General features: G+C 45.2%; 1 protein-coding gene across 1 annotated transcript in view; it reads right to left on the bottom strand.

Moving 5' to 3' along the window:
- LOC138207963 (syntaxin-1B-like) overlaps positions 1-14,076 on the bottom strand; it is a 38,993-nt gene extending 24,917 nt beyond the window's left edge. Inside the window, 1 exon segment of the mRNA XM_069165571.1 lies at positions 13,588-14,076. Coding sequence (XP_069021672.1) covers positions 13,588-13,617 — 30 coding nt within the window. The 5' untranslated portion in view covers positions 13,618-14,076.
- Positions 14,077-14,434: the final 358 nt, after the last annotated feature.

Raw genomic sequence — 14,434 nt, 5'->3', positions numbered from 1 at the left:
AAAAAAAAAAATGTTTTTAAAACATACCAGGACCGAGACACCAGAGACCAGGTTCACATCCAGACCCAGGTTGAACATTCGAAGGTTCACTATCAACTATTAATTAATCAACGTCTGGTCGTTATGGCAACAGGAAACCACCTGGTCGGAGATCAGCTGCTCCGTTCGACCTCTACAGGGTTTTACATTCATCACGTCTTCACCCTTTCATGTTAAATTAAAACACACATGCACACACACACACACACACACACACACACACACACACACACACTGTCTGCCTTCTTTCTTTATTTCTTTGCGTCTATAAATAAACGGCTGACTCGTTGTCCTCATCGTTGAGACGCCAGAGGGACGAATGGGGCGGATAAAGAGAAGAAAGGACGAGGGGGCGGAGCTTCGATGGGGTCTCTAATGGTGTGTGTGGGGGGGGGGGTCAGAGGGGATGAAGGATGAAGGATAAACGTCTCTTCCTCTTCTTCTTCTTCTTCTTCTTCTTCTTCTTCTTAAGGTGTTTTATTACCCGTAGGGTCCATATTCCCACCCCTCCTCCTCGGCTGAATTACACAGCAGCCGTTCGTCACAGAGAAGACGCGGCGCGCGTCGCATGAAACGGCGCGACCTGACCTTTCCAACGACGTCATCGTCTCGTCCGTGCGACGAAGTGTCGCGGAGACAATCGACTTTAAAGTCGCATCAAATTTAATCCGCTCCTCACAGCTCATGAAAAAAGCTCAGGGTTCAAAGGTCATCAGAGACGTTAATATGTGTTCGTCAAACAGACAAAAAGTCTCCAATCGTGATTATTTGTCTCCTTAAAAAAAACTAAAACTAAAATGAGAAGAACTTCTGTTTGATCTGTTTGCGTCTTTAAAGGGTCATTCTGCTGTATTTCCTCCTGGAGCTTTATAAAAAAAAAAACCTCATCTTTACAGGAAGCAGTTTAAACTTCCAGGAAACAGAAATGTTCTGCTGTGATTGATCTCCTTCAGAGGGACTTCCTGTCCGACTTCCTGTCCAACTTCCTGTCCAACTTCCTGTCCGATTTCCTCTCCTGATTTCCTGTCTGACTCATTTATTCGGCTTCTATTCATTCAGAAATAAAGATGAGACGTTGAAGGATGTTCTCACATCATGTGGACTCAAAATACCTCCACACTGGCCCTGCCCCTCCCTCTCCTCAGCAGCACCGCGGCACTCTGGGTAATCTAGCCGTTTTCCCAGGATGCAGTGAGTCATGAATCGATAGATAATCTTCTTTTAGTCGGCCGGCGGCTGGCAGGCGGCCTCAGAGCGGATCTGTGCGTCCTCGCAGCAGCGTTCTGCTTTAGTGGACAGGCGGCGGAGGGGCGGAGCTTCGATATTTAAAACCCCGCCTCCTGAAAGTTAAATTAACTTTTTACTTGTTTTAATGATTTGCTCTTTAGTTGTAATAAATCTCATGTTGTGATGTCACCTTTTGTTTCACCACATTCACAGATGATTGTTTACACGTATTTACAGTGTTTGTTTTGATTACACGTGTTTGTTTTGTTTACACGTGTTTGTTTTGTTTACACGTGTTTACAGTGTTTGTTTGTCGGGGAGTGATTTCTGTTTTCTGATCAGGTGAACTGTTCCTTTAAACTGAAACTCTTGTCACCTGCAGTCAGAATATTTCATCCAGAATCCAACAGAAGTTACATCGAACTAAAACTAATAAATAAATACATTAAACCTCCTGAAACATCTGTTAGCTACTAACTGACCAGCATCAACACAGTATTGATCAGGTATCGACCAATCAGCTTCAGCTCTTCTTCTCTGACTGTCGATCAATGAACGCGGTTACACGTGTGATTTGTTTCAACGTCGTCACATCGCAGCTCAACTTCACTCAATTATTCAAATTCTGAATCAACATCTCGCTGTTTTCTAAAAATCTGTGTTTGTTTGTGTCACCACATCAATGAATAAACGAAAAACAAACAAACAAAGCGACCGCTGAAAGGGGAATTAAATGCGTCGGTTTGTAACGAGGAGTAAATGATTCATTAAGAAGATGAAGCTGTATCGGTTTATTGATTCGGCTCTTTCACACAGAGACACGAAACCACAGCTGGAAGCTGCACGAGCCCTCGAAAACCTCGAACGCCTTCACATCTGTTTTATTTTAGTAATTTAAAGATCAAACCGGCTGGAAACACATCAGCTCTGTGGATGAAAGCTGAAATATGAAATATCTACAACCAGAGACTCTGTTCGATGTGACCATAAAGAACCAAAAAAGAGACGCAGAATGTCCGCAAAGAGTTAAATTGATCGGAGCCTGATGCTAAACGACCACAAAGTGATAAATAACATCCACACAACGTTTTTGTAATTTAATCTAAAAAAAATTAATTAAAAAAAAAGGTGGTTTTCAGAGTAAATTCTATTATTGATCGTAAATATCTGGATCGATAGAAAACGTTAACGCCTCGTTTTCTGTGAACGAAACTGAACGTGTTTTTAGATCCAAACGTCCTTCAGGATCAATTTCCTGTTCCTGAAATGTCCTGATTCCATTTCCTGCTCCCCAGAGAGCGTTAACACGCTAACATGTGTGTTACTGCATGTATGTGTGTGTGTGTGTGTGTGTGTGTGTGTGTGTGTGTGTGTGTGTGTGTGTGTGTGTGTGTGTGTGTGTTCATGCTGCAGGTGAACGTGACCCAAATCAGATTTTTCTCTCATTCACGACACAGATGTGATTTTCTTTAATGGCGACATGAAAAAGTCCTTCAAAATAAATCCAAACGTCCACGTCGAGTCCTATTCACGCAAAAGGAATCGAACTTTGTCAACATTCAAAGTCAGAGACTAAATTCAAGTCAAGACTTTAATCTTCTGAAAAAAAACACAAAAAAACGAGTCATCACTCGAGTCCAGTTCAAAAAGTGGTTCTTTAAAACAAGTCGGTCTCTGAGGCCTCCGAGTCGAGTCAGAACTTTTAATTTAATGTCAATCGGGCTTCATCGGGGTGATCGTACTTTACAGACAAAATATTTCAGCTCACCGGTCGGACTCGACGGTGAACGTCCGAGTTGTGAGATGACTTCCTGTCAGCTGCAGGAGTCCATTTGAAGGAGGTGCGGCCCGGTTCTGAGCTCGGCCGTCCGCCGGCCTCTTCGTGCTTTAATTCAGTTTCAATAACTGCCAGTAATCTCTGAACTATTTATAAACCGCTCGCCTCCTCCTCTGGACGTTCGACCGACACACAGACGGCAGGAACAGCTGTCTGAGCTGCCAACGTGCCCACGAGCAACCAACGCTTAGCTGCTCTCCGGATGAAACCGAAGCGACGCTCACACAGTGAGCCTCAACGATCCGTTCAGATTCAATCGTCATGTCAAATTTATTGGTTTGTTTACGTCATTTTTTAAATGTGGTTGTTTTCAGATCCTGTGGGGCCAGTGTGGAGCTGTGGCGGTCAGATGTAATACACAGATGACCTGTGGGGGCAGTGTGGAGCCGTGGCGGTCAGATGTAATACACAGATGACCTGTGGGGGCAGTGTGGAGCCGTGGCGGTCAGATGTAATACACAGATGACCTGTGGGGGCAGTGTGGAGCTGTGACAGGGACCTGCTAAACTGAATGTAAACAAGTCAGAGACATTTCCTGGAAAAACAGAATGTGGGCGGAGCCGACGGCGTGTTTTGATGTTCTGATTACATCGTTGTTCATGTGTGGCGCCCTCTGGTGGAGTCCTCCAGTTACACACAGAGTACAGAGGAGAAGATGTGAGCGGTAACGTTCACGACGCAAACGGCTGTCAACGCGAACACGTGGTTCAAAAAGCAGGTTAACGGTTGTTTTCACTGTCGATTCATCTGTCGATTATTTTCTGGATTAATCAATCAACCGTTTGATCGTCACAGAGGAGAAAAGAAACAGAAAATATTTATAAAGTAGAATAAAATCATTGAAATTAAAAATTTAAAAAAGGCTCAAACCAATTAATTGATTATCAAAATATTCGATGATTGAATTCTCTGTCGAACAACTAATCAATTAACTGACTAATTGTTGCAGCTCCTGTGGGGGCAGAAAATAACAACAACATGTCCACAGGTGTAAAGCTGAACGACGCTCCGCCCACTTTTTAACCAAATGACGTAATAAAACGTTAGCAGCTTTTTGATCCGCTCCCGTTTGCCTTTTTAAAAGTTACTGAATTACACTGTTAAAACAAACTCAACACTTCCTGTATCTGTTTCAAATTAAAAGTCCTCTAATGTTTCAGTAGACTTTAACAAGGCTTTTATTTTGAAACATTTGCAGGAAGCTTTTGAGACTGAAATCAGACGATAACACTTCAGATGAGTAATAACATTTGAAAACAGCGGGATTATACTGCTGATTAAATCAAAGCGATGGAAACAAACGTGATTGATTATTGTATGTATCTTTTTGCCATAGAAACAGCTGTTGCGCAACCTCGGAGACGACGCACAACTTAAACTGAAAAAAACAAAACGACACCGCCTACGCCGTCATGCCGACGTAAACATGGAGGAAGTGAATCCGTGAGCAGATGTTTGTTATATTCAGAATATTTTCAACACCTGACGCCGTTACATCGCTGCTACCAGACTCCTTTAAAAAAAAAAAAAAACACTAACTTAAGCTCAGAGCTGTCTGTCGGCCGTCGTCTCCATCAGTTTGTTTGTTTGTTTGTATTATTGGTTGTCTCCGGACTAAGGTGATGAATCTCGTACTGGTCCTGACACCGTGACTCAGAGGACACACCTGTGACATCGGCATGACATCACCGCCTCGCCTACACTTCCCATCAGGCTTTGTGGAAACGGAGACGAGGACGAACCCGGTTCTGTGTTTAACGACCTTCTCGGCGTGTCACCTGCCGTCCTACTAATCAAACAGAGCCGCCGTTTGATTGGCCGAGAGAACGAGTTCATCTTTAGAACGAACCAAAAAAAAAAAACGAGGTTCAGAGCGGAAGGCGAGGAAGAGGAGGAGGAGGAGGAGGAGGATGTTTGCTGCTGTTACGAGGATGCTCGCTGAGCTGTGGCGGGGGGAGGGGTACATCTATAATACATGAGCGCACACACACACACACACACTGGAGGGAGACCAGGGACGATTGCAGGGCCATTAAATGGAGATGCTGCTATAAATCACATGACCAGCCTCCTACCGACCAATCAGCCCACACACGGGATTGTCTTCAGTCAGCAGATACCGCTTGGTCAATATTACGTAGGAGGAGTGTGAGAGCGCTGGTTCTGCTGTCATTGTGGGGACCTCATCTTACACCTGGTTACTGAGGACATTTTGGAGAAAATACAGACGTTAAGAGAACGGGAGGACATGGGATCATGTTCTGCACAACATTTTATAAAATGTAAATATTTCTGGGATTATTTTGCGAGGACATCCCTGACGTCTCCCAGAACACGTTTGAAGGTGTTGGATTCATGGACGTATTTATGGCTCTTAAATGCAGGACAATTTATTCATATGTTGTATTATATTTTAGAGAGTGAGGGCATTTTTAAAAGGACGTTTCTTCAATGTGAAGACTTTCTGTTTTTAGAACTATAATGTACAAACAGTGATTCATTCACGTCTGGCACGGCAGCTATGAGCTTTAACCTCCTGTTTTATCAGCTTTACAGAAAAAGAAAAAGAAAACTAAAGACACTAATAATATCAGTAGAGATATCAGTAGATATTAACATGGAGTCAGTAGATTACAGTTGAGACATCATTAGAGATATCAGTAAATATTAATATGGAGTCAGTAGATATCATTAGAGATCATTAGATATCATTAGATATCAGTAGAGAGACAATCAGAGATATCATTAGCGATATCAGTTGAGATATCAGTAAAGATATCAGTAGAGATATCATTAGAGATATTATGAGAGATATCAGTATCGATATTAGTAAAGATATCAGTGGAGATATCAGCAGATATTAATATGGAGTCAGTAGATCTCCATAGAGTCCATGTGAGCAGGCAGTACCGCGGTGATGTCACAGTGACCTCCTGTGTGCCGGCAGTAATGGAGGGTTTGCCCTTGACTTGGCTGAAGGATGGCCACTGGCACACACACACACACACACACACACACACACACACACACACACACACACACACACACACACACACAGTGATGAGCTAGCTATCATTAGCGTCCAGCCTGTAGCCACAGATGTATTTTCTGCTGCAGTTTGTTGTAAACTCTTCCTCATTGTCTTCATCAAACTGCCTCAGGAGTCATTGGTTACCTGTGATCAGCTGATCAGAGGGCGGAGCCTGTGGTTAAAAACCTGCCGACCATCTGAATCATCATCTGACCATCTCTTCTCATGGACACATCAGGACACTGGACAGGGACAGACATGTAACAGGTCCACATCTCCGGAACCGGACATACATAAATCATAATCTGTCTCTCTGCAGTCGTCTCTTGTCTCTCCGTCGCTGCCTCGTGTCTCTTTTGTAGTTTCAGGTCACCGTATCTTTACTGACTAACTGGCCTCAGCAGGTCCTCTCTGTCTGCACACATATGATCTTTTTAAACACACGTGTCACATGATGACAGAAGGCCTGAATGAAACATGTTGTTTAGCTGTAACACGCAAGAAAAACCAACACGGGGGGTTGATTGGACTGGATTTTCACTGCCCCGCCCCCTTGGTCGGAGTCCAATCAGTGTTTCTGTCCCACTAATTAATTAATAACAATGACGGAGATGTTTTGGTCGGAGTATGATGAAAGTTGAACACATCACCTGGCAACTATGACTCGTGACTCATAAACAGAAGAAAACAACAACATCCTGGTACCGTGGTTATGAAAACGACCTCCTAACTCTGAGCTCACGTCCAGAACCGACCCGATCTCGGAGCCGACTGAAGCAGCAGCAGCTCGGAGAAACTTTAATATGAAAGCATTAGACTGCTGCCATCAAGGTGCCCTTGAGCAAGTCACTACGGCAGGTGTGTGTATTTTTCTGTGTGTGTGTGTGTGTGTGTGTGTGTTTCTTTGTGTGTTTAAATTGAGTCAAAACAAACACACAGAGACCCACCCACCTGCTGCTGCCAGGAGGACAAAACAAACCACATGCCAGTCAGACACTGAACACACACACACACACACACACACACACACACACACACACACACACACACACACAGAAACATGTGACTGTGTGTCAGCAACACGCCTGAACACGCAGCAGCCATTTTAAAGAATAGAATAAAATAGAAACCCGCAAGCAGCCTGCTGACTGTGACTCCACCCACCTGTCAGTCAAATTAGCCCCGCCGTTAATTCTGCAGTCTAAATGTAATTTAAACGGTGAGTTGTATAAAAATTTGAACAGTTGTCGTGAACGAATAAATTAACAACAGAGGTCAAAAGTGTTTGTTGGAAAAGACTGTAAACATGTTTATTTCTGTTTATTTCTGCTGTCAACATGTAGCGGACTGACTAGTGGACATTCGAGGAACTGCAGGTTTTGTTTTTATTTTTAAGACCCAGAGGTTTCTGATTGGTTCAGCTAACGCTAAAGGCTAACCCTCCTATAACAGAGCGATGTCACAGAGGCGACACTGTTTGGATCTCTGCGAAGTGAAGTCCAAACACAGCTGCAGTTACAGCCGACCACCACAGGTGTCGCCAAAGAGAATAAACAGATCTTCGTTTACCTCTGCAGAAAATTAATGTAAGTCGTTGTGATGTCCTCAGAAGTGACACAAACAAGAACGTGTGTGCGGAGGGTGAATTATGTCCCCACTCAGACCCCCACCCGCCTGTTACCATCAATGAGACTGAAATAAGATATGCTAATACACACACACACACACACACACACACATTTAAACAGAATATAAATCCAGTTCTTTGAAAACTAACGTTGACTGGCGGCAAAAAGCAGAACAACCAGAAGAAGCAGCATGATCAACAGCTGTTTCAGCACATCAACGAATCAACGAAGTCGTACAATCGCAGTCCAAACACATCCAACGCGGCATCTGAAAACGGCCTCGAACATGAGGCCCTCCTGTGAGGCGTTCGAGCGTCACAGAAAACCGGAGCGTCACCATCACGCGACAGAAGCTGCCTAACATGACGAAGCGTTTTTCCTGCAGCAGCCACATCGTTCCTCCGTCAGAGAGACGTTGAACGACTCTGACCAGCGAGGAGCAACAGACTGACGGAAAACTGTTCATCCTCACGATGCGTTCACTGTCAACACCTGCAGCAACTTTCATCTGAAAAACCTCAAACTCCTCAAGTCACTTCAGCCCACGCACATTTTATTAAACAAGTTTAAATTATTTAAAAACTCAACTCGTTTATCTTGTGTTTGTTTTAAAAACACTCTGAAAGCAGTGGTTTTAAAAACCTGATGAAATGTGATAAAAATATTCTGACTGAAGAGTTCACTAAAATAAAAAAAAATCTTCAAGGACTCCTGAAGCTGTTAAATAATGACATCACAGTGAATCATAAGGAAATATTTCACAGATATTAAATGTGATTTTTACTCACCAACACAAATTTAAAGATAAATAATCCAGGATGAAACATCTTCAGTCAATTTTATGTTTTTATGATATTTAGTTTTGCTAATTTCCAGTTAAATATGATTAAATATCATCTTTTTAATGCATAAAAAAAACATAAAATAGAATTTGTGGGTAAAAACATTTAAACTGAGAATAAAATGACGTTTTATTGGTTTCAGTCTGAGACTTCAGAATAAATCACAAAAACATTAAAAGTCGAACGGCTTCATTTTAATAAAACTGATCAATATGACATGAACTGACCTTCATGCGGTCAGAAACCCAACAATAGAAACTAGCTCCGCCCACTAGCAACTTAACATTAAACCAAACTGTTTCTTTATTCATTAAAAACACAGAAAACAACATCGTTAACAGAAGATTTGTTTGTTTGTTTGTTTGTGTCGTTTCATCAGGAAGCTGCTTCATTAAAACTCTTTTTAATTCTGGACTTTCATGAATCTAAAGATGAATAATGAAGATGTATCTGAGCTTTTTAACTGACTGTTGTTGGAGAGGAAACACTCCGATCTTCTCTGAACTCTCAGTGAGTGACGGGGGGTGGCGCGGGGTGACGGCGTCACCGTGATGTGGACGATTACATAAAAATATAATTATTACTACAGAGCTGCTGCCGCTGCGGCTGCATGATACAGCAGCATCTGTTACCGGCAGGATTACGTGAGCCGGATTTCTCTCCGGTGATCGTCCAACATGGCCGACAGGAACAGAGCGAGTCAGAGAGGAGGAAAAAAAATAAATAAAAAAGAGGAAGAAGAGAGACGCGGCTGACCGCAGGAACGACGAGGGTTAGTCATCAGGAAAGGAGAGGGACGGAGAGGGACGGAGAGGGACGGAGAGGGACGGAGAGGGGGAGACGGGAAGTCACTGAGGAGAGATGGAATTATAATAGTACTAATAATAATACTATTATAATCTGCCTCTGAGAAACAGGAAGGAGGAGGATGAAGAAAAAGATGGATGGATTAATGACGTGGGAGGATGAGGTGATGACAGGATGATGGAGGGAAAATATGGAAATGAGAAGTGACAAGAAAAGAAGGGTGGAGGATAATGATGGAGGGATGAATAAAGAAAAGAAGGAAAGAAAGGATGGAACCGACAAGAAGATGGATGGATGATGAATGGATGAATGAATGAATGGATGGATGAATGGATGAATGAATGGATGGATGGATGAATGGATGGATGAATGGATGAATGAATGGATGGATGGATGGATGAATGAATGAATGAATGAATGAATGGATGGATGGATGGATGGATGGATGAATGGATGAATGAATGAATGAATGGATGAATGAATGAATGAATGGATGATTGGATGGATGAATGAATGAATGGATGAATGGATGAATTAATGAATGAATGGGTGGATGAATGAATGGATGAATGGATGGATGGATGAATGGATGGATGAATGAATGGATGGATGAATGAATGAATGAATGAATGGATGGATGGATGGATGAATGGATGGATGAATGAATGAATGGATGAATGAATGGATGGATGGATGGATGGATGGATGAATGAATGAATGAATGAATGGATGGATGGATGGATGGATGGATGGATGGATGGATGAATGAATGAATGAATGAATGAATGGATGGATGGATGGATGGATGGATGGATGGATGATGGTTGATGAATGAATGAATGATGGATGAATGGATGATTAGATGTTTAGATGATGGATGATTGATGTTTAACTGGATGGATGCCCGGATGATGACCTCCTTCTTCTATTGTTTAGAGTCACATGAGTAGATAATAGGCTCCACCCTGATTCACAGTTTAGTAGAATTCTTGTCAGTAATTTGTTCTTATGTTTCAGTAACAGTTCAGTATTTTAGTTATTAATAATAAATCTGTTCTATGCAGTGGAAACAAATGACATTTTTATTTTATTGTTGTATATTATTAAACCATTAGACTTTAGTGGTTTCATTAAATGTCCAGAAAAATATAACTAAATCTTTAATCGTAGTTTATTAATGAAAATAAGTTTGTGTGACAGTTCGAACAGAGCAGCAGTGAAACGAAACGTCAGTTTGATTTTATAAATATTTCCTGACTCAACTTTATTCTGCCGGACGTTCAGACTTCAGGTCGTTAAACCTGACACCTGTTGGAAACAGGAAGTGTCAAAATAAAAGAGTTTTACATTCAAATTGTAGCAGGTTCACTATTTCCAACGTTCACAGACAAATAAATGCAGGCGTTTACGTTTCTGAATTTTAAGAGTCATCGTGAAGTTGTGAACGGACAAATAAACTGCAAAAAAAACTATTAAGATATTAAGTGATTACAAATTTAAGTTCAAAACTTTTACATATTTTTAATCATTTAACCTATAAATTTTGTTTTTTGTTCCTCCCTTACTTCCTGTTTCTGTCATTAAAAATGTCCAAGTTCCAGGTCTGAAACGTAGAACACCGACATTAACGTCTAAAACATCGTACAGAGTTCATCATGTCCACGGTTTGGAGCAGGAAGTAACCATATTTGGACAAGCTGGGGGAGGAGCAAGCGGTGGATCTGACTGATCTGATTGGAAACCTGACGATACTACGTCCCGCCCACCGATAGCTGTAACCTGACTGCACCACAGGCCTGTCAATCAAACAGACACGCCCCTAAAAACAGGTCTTCTTGAATCTTCTTTTCTAATGAATGAGGGATTATTTTCAGATGGACCTCCAGAAAACTAATAAGAAGGAGTGACTTTAGCTAACAACACCGAGATAACTGATGGACACATTTTATTCACTTTGGATTTGATGAGAGAAGTTGAATGGGAGTCTATGGAGTCGGATGCTTTTTGGAGCCGACCTCTAGTGGCACTCGCTGGTATTACAGCTTAAGACACTTCTGCATCGGACACATTTTTTAGACCTGGAAGCTACGAACACTTTTATAAACAGTCTGTGGTTTGAAAGCAAATCTAACTGGAATCATTTCAGACCTCCTGATGTGTTCAGACTCTCAGAAATCATCTGGATACAATCTGCATCTGACAGAATCAGAACCGGACGGACAGACGCCGTGACGAGCCAGGTCGAAGGTCATGTGACGCGGTAGAAGGACAGCTAACGTCGACTTTGACCCGGACGTTCGAGTTTGTGATGAAACAAAAGTCAACATGGACTTCTGATTTTCACGGATTACTTACGTAAAATTATTTATTCAATCCCGACCCGGATCTTTGCGAACCCGGACCTCCACATTCTGGAGCCCAACATGAGGCTCCTCGAGGGTGTGAGACGGGACCGGATAACCTCTGAAACCTCTCGGTACCGGACGCCTTCAGAGGAGTCGAAGGGCCAACAGCGAATCAGCTGATGTGTATCGTCCAATCAGAATCGTCCTCCCAGTCAAGTTTGACGAGCTGATTTTATTATTATTTTATTATCCTAACCTTCGTCCTGCTCTTCATCACTCAGGGTTCCACTTTCTGTTTCTACGTTAACTCACAAACAAACAAAAATGCTGCAAAAATAAACAAATAAGCAAAATATATTCTGAAATGTCTCTAAAATTTCCACTCAGGTGTTTTTTTTTATTGAAAATCATAAATGAAGCCGACAGGTGGAGCGATGACGAGGAGGAAGAGGAGGAAGAGGAGGAAGCAGCATGTGGAGGTGATAAAGGAGGTGAGAGGATGAGGAGGGATGGACGGACAGCAGTGCGGTAAACTCACACACACACACACACACACACACATACACACACACACACACACATACACACACACACACACACCGCTCAGATGCTGATTTATTAATCAGATACCATTGATCATCAGCCCCCCTCCCCCACTCACCCCCCCCCCCCCAAAAAAAAAATAAAAAAATAAAAAAACATCCCTGTGAACTTGGGCAGGATGAAGAGGATGAAGAGGAGGTGAGTCTGCCTCAGGCAAACCCGGTTGAACCCGGGTGGTGGCGGCGGCGGCGGCGGGAGTCTCGTGGAGCCGCAGAGTTTGACCAGCTGATGTGACACCCCCCACCCCACCCACCCACCCACCCATCCTACAGCCCCCCACCCTCCGCCCAACCGCCTCCATCAGCAGCGTCGCTCCGCAGACTCCCGTTTCACCCGGTGCGGAGACTCGGCCATAAAATGGGTGAGGCTGTGGGACAATGAGCCCCCCCCCCCTCCATACTACCCCCCCCCCTACCCACCCCACCCCCCTCCACTATCACCGTACGGGAGCACGCGGTGATAAAGCTGCATCCCCTGCTCCACCTGCATCCTGATTCATCCATCCAGCCTGGATCGATCCCCCCCCCCCCAACTGATCCGGACTGATGCCCCCACACTCACGCGGCTCCGTCAGGGAGGAGGCGCGCGCTGGCTGCAGGATGCGGCCTCGGTTAAAAAAAACATAAAAAAAATAAATCACTGCATCTTGTTGGAGTCTCTGCTCCTCCATCAGGTCACACAGGCACGCACGGACACGCACGGCCCGATTACAATTAGCATGGATGGCAGCCGTTTACCCATCATGCACGCGGCGCTGCATGAGGCGGAAAAAAAAAAAAAAAAAACGCCATGAAGACCGGAGCAGGGCCTCTGCGTCTAAACCCCGCCGGAAAACACCGGAAAACAGCGGAGCGCGCGCTGCAGCCGTGACCTCCAGCCAGCGCTCACCGCACCGCAAAACCCAACATCCCGCACTCACACAAACCAACACAGCGTCTGAGCAGCCTCCATTTCAGGCTCCATCCTCTCAGCGCTGCGGCGACGTTCACCCACTCTGTATTCACAGCATGACGGGCTCCCGCACAGCCTCCGCACAGCCTCCCAAACCCGCACAATCCGGCCCTTTAGCGCCGTTTTCCCCGAGCTCTCCTCCGCACCGCTCCTCCGGCGCAGCGGAGGGGAGGCGGCGAGGCCGAGAGGCGGCGGGAGGCGGCAGGGAGGAGGAGGAGGAGGAGGAGGGAACATGGAGGCCGACAGGGATGAAGAGAGAGGAAAAAATTGTGCTTACACTTCGCAGTTCCGCCGTACGGTCCTTCATGGTGTCGCCGCGCCGAGCTGGCTGCTAGAAAACGGAGAATCGGCCCTGGTCCGGGGGGGAGGGGGGGAGGCTAGCGACACCGCGTCCTTCGTCGTTCTGCGCTCCGAGATTCCAACAATTTCCTCCGGTTGTGCTCCCGGTCGGCGCTGAGCTCCTGTTCGGTTCCCCTGGACACAGATGGAGGGAGGAAGAGCGGTGTGACGCGTCTCCGCCTTCTGCTGCTGCTGCGCTGACGGCGCGTTCAAACCCTCCTCCTCGCTGCTGCTGCTTCTTCTTCAGCTGCTGCTGCTTCCTCGTGACGCCTCTCCGCCGCTCGTGCTCAGGCTGACCCTCCTCTTGGTCCGAGGCTTTCTCCTCTTCCTCCTCGGTGCGGTCGCAGTGTGGCCCCGCAGCGCGCAAAGCAGCAGCAGCCCGGCAGGAAAACCGACCGAGAGAGAGGGAGGTAGGGAGAGGGAGGGAGGGAGGGAGGAGGGGGGAGGGGGGGGAGTGTGGTACTGATGCTGCAGAAAAAGAGAGAGGAGGGAGGGAGAAGAGGGGGGGCGATGCGGAGGGGATGAAGGAGGAACTGCGCAGGCGCCAGTTTCCCCCACCCTCCATCCTCCATCACTACATGCTGCCCCTCCTCTCCGCCTCCCCCCCTCCCCCCTGCTCTCAGTGTCTCTCGCCTCCTCTCTCTCCCGCAGCAGGATTCAGGTGAATGAGGATAGGAAGAGGAGGGGAGGGGGGGGGGGGAGGAAGAAAGGATGGGGGGGGGGGGGCAATCTGTTCACTCTGTTTCCTCAAGGGGAGGGGGAGGAGAAGGGGGAGGGGGGAGTGG

The sequence above is a fragment of the Embiotoca jacksoni genome, unplaced genomic scaffold, assembly GCF_022577435.1.
Source record: "Embiotoca jacksoni isolate LCO1_2020_lvr unplaced genomic scaffold, fEmbJac1.0.p SCAF_34, whole genome shotgun sequence".
NCBI classification, from domain to species: domain Eukaryota; kingdom Metazoa; phylum Chordata; class Actinopteri; family Embiotocidae; genus Embiotoca; species Embiotoca jacksoni.
The sequence above is the reverse complement of the archived record's forward strand: the minus strand, read 5'-3'. Positions and strand labels throughout refer to the sequence as shown.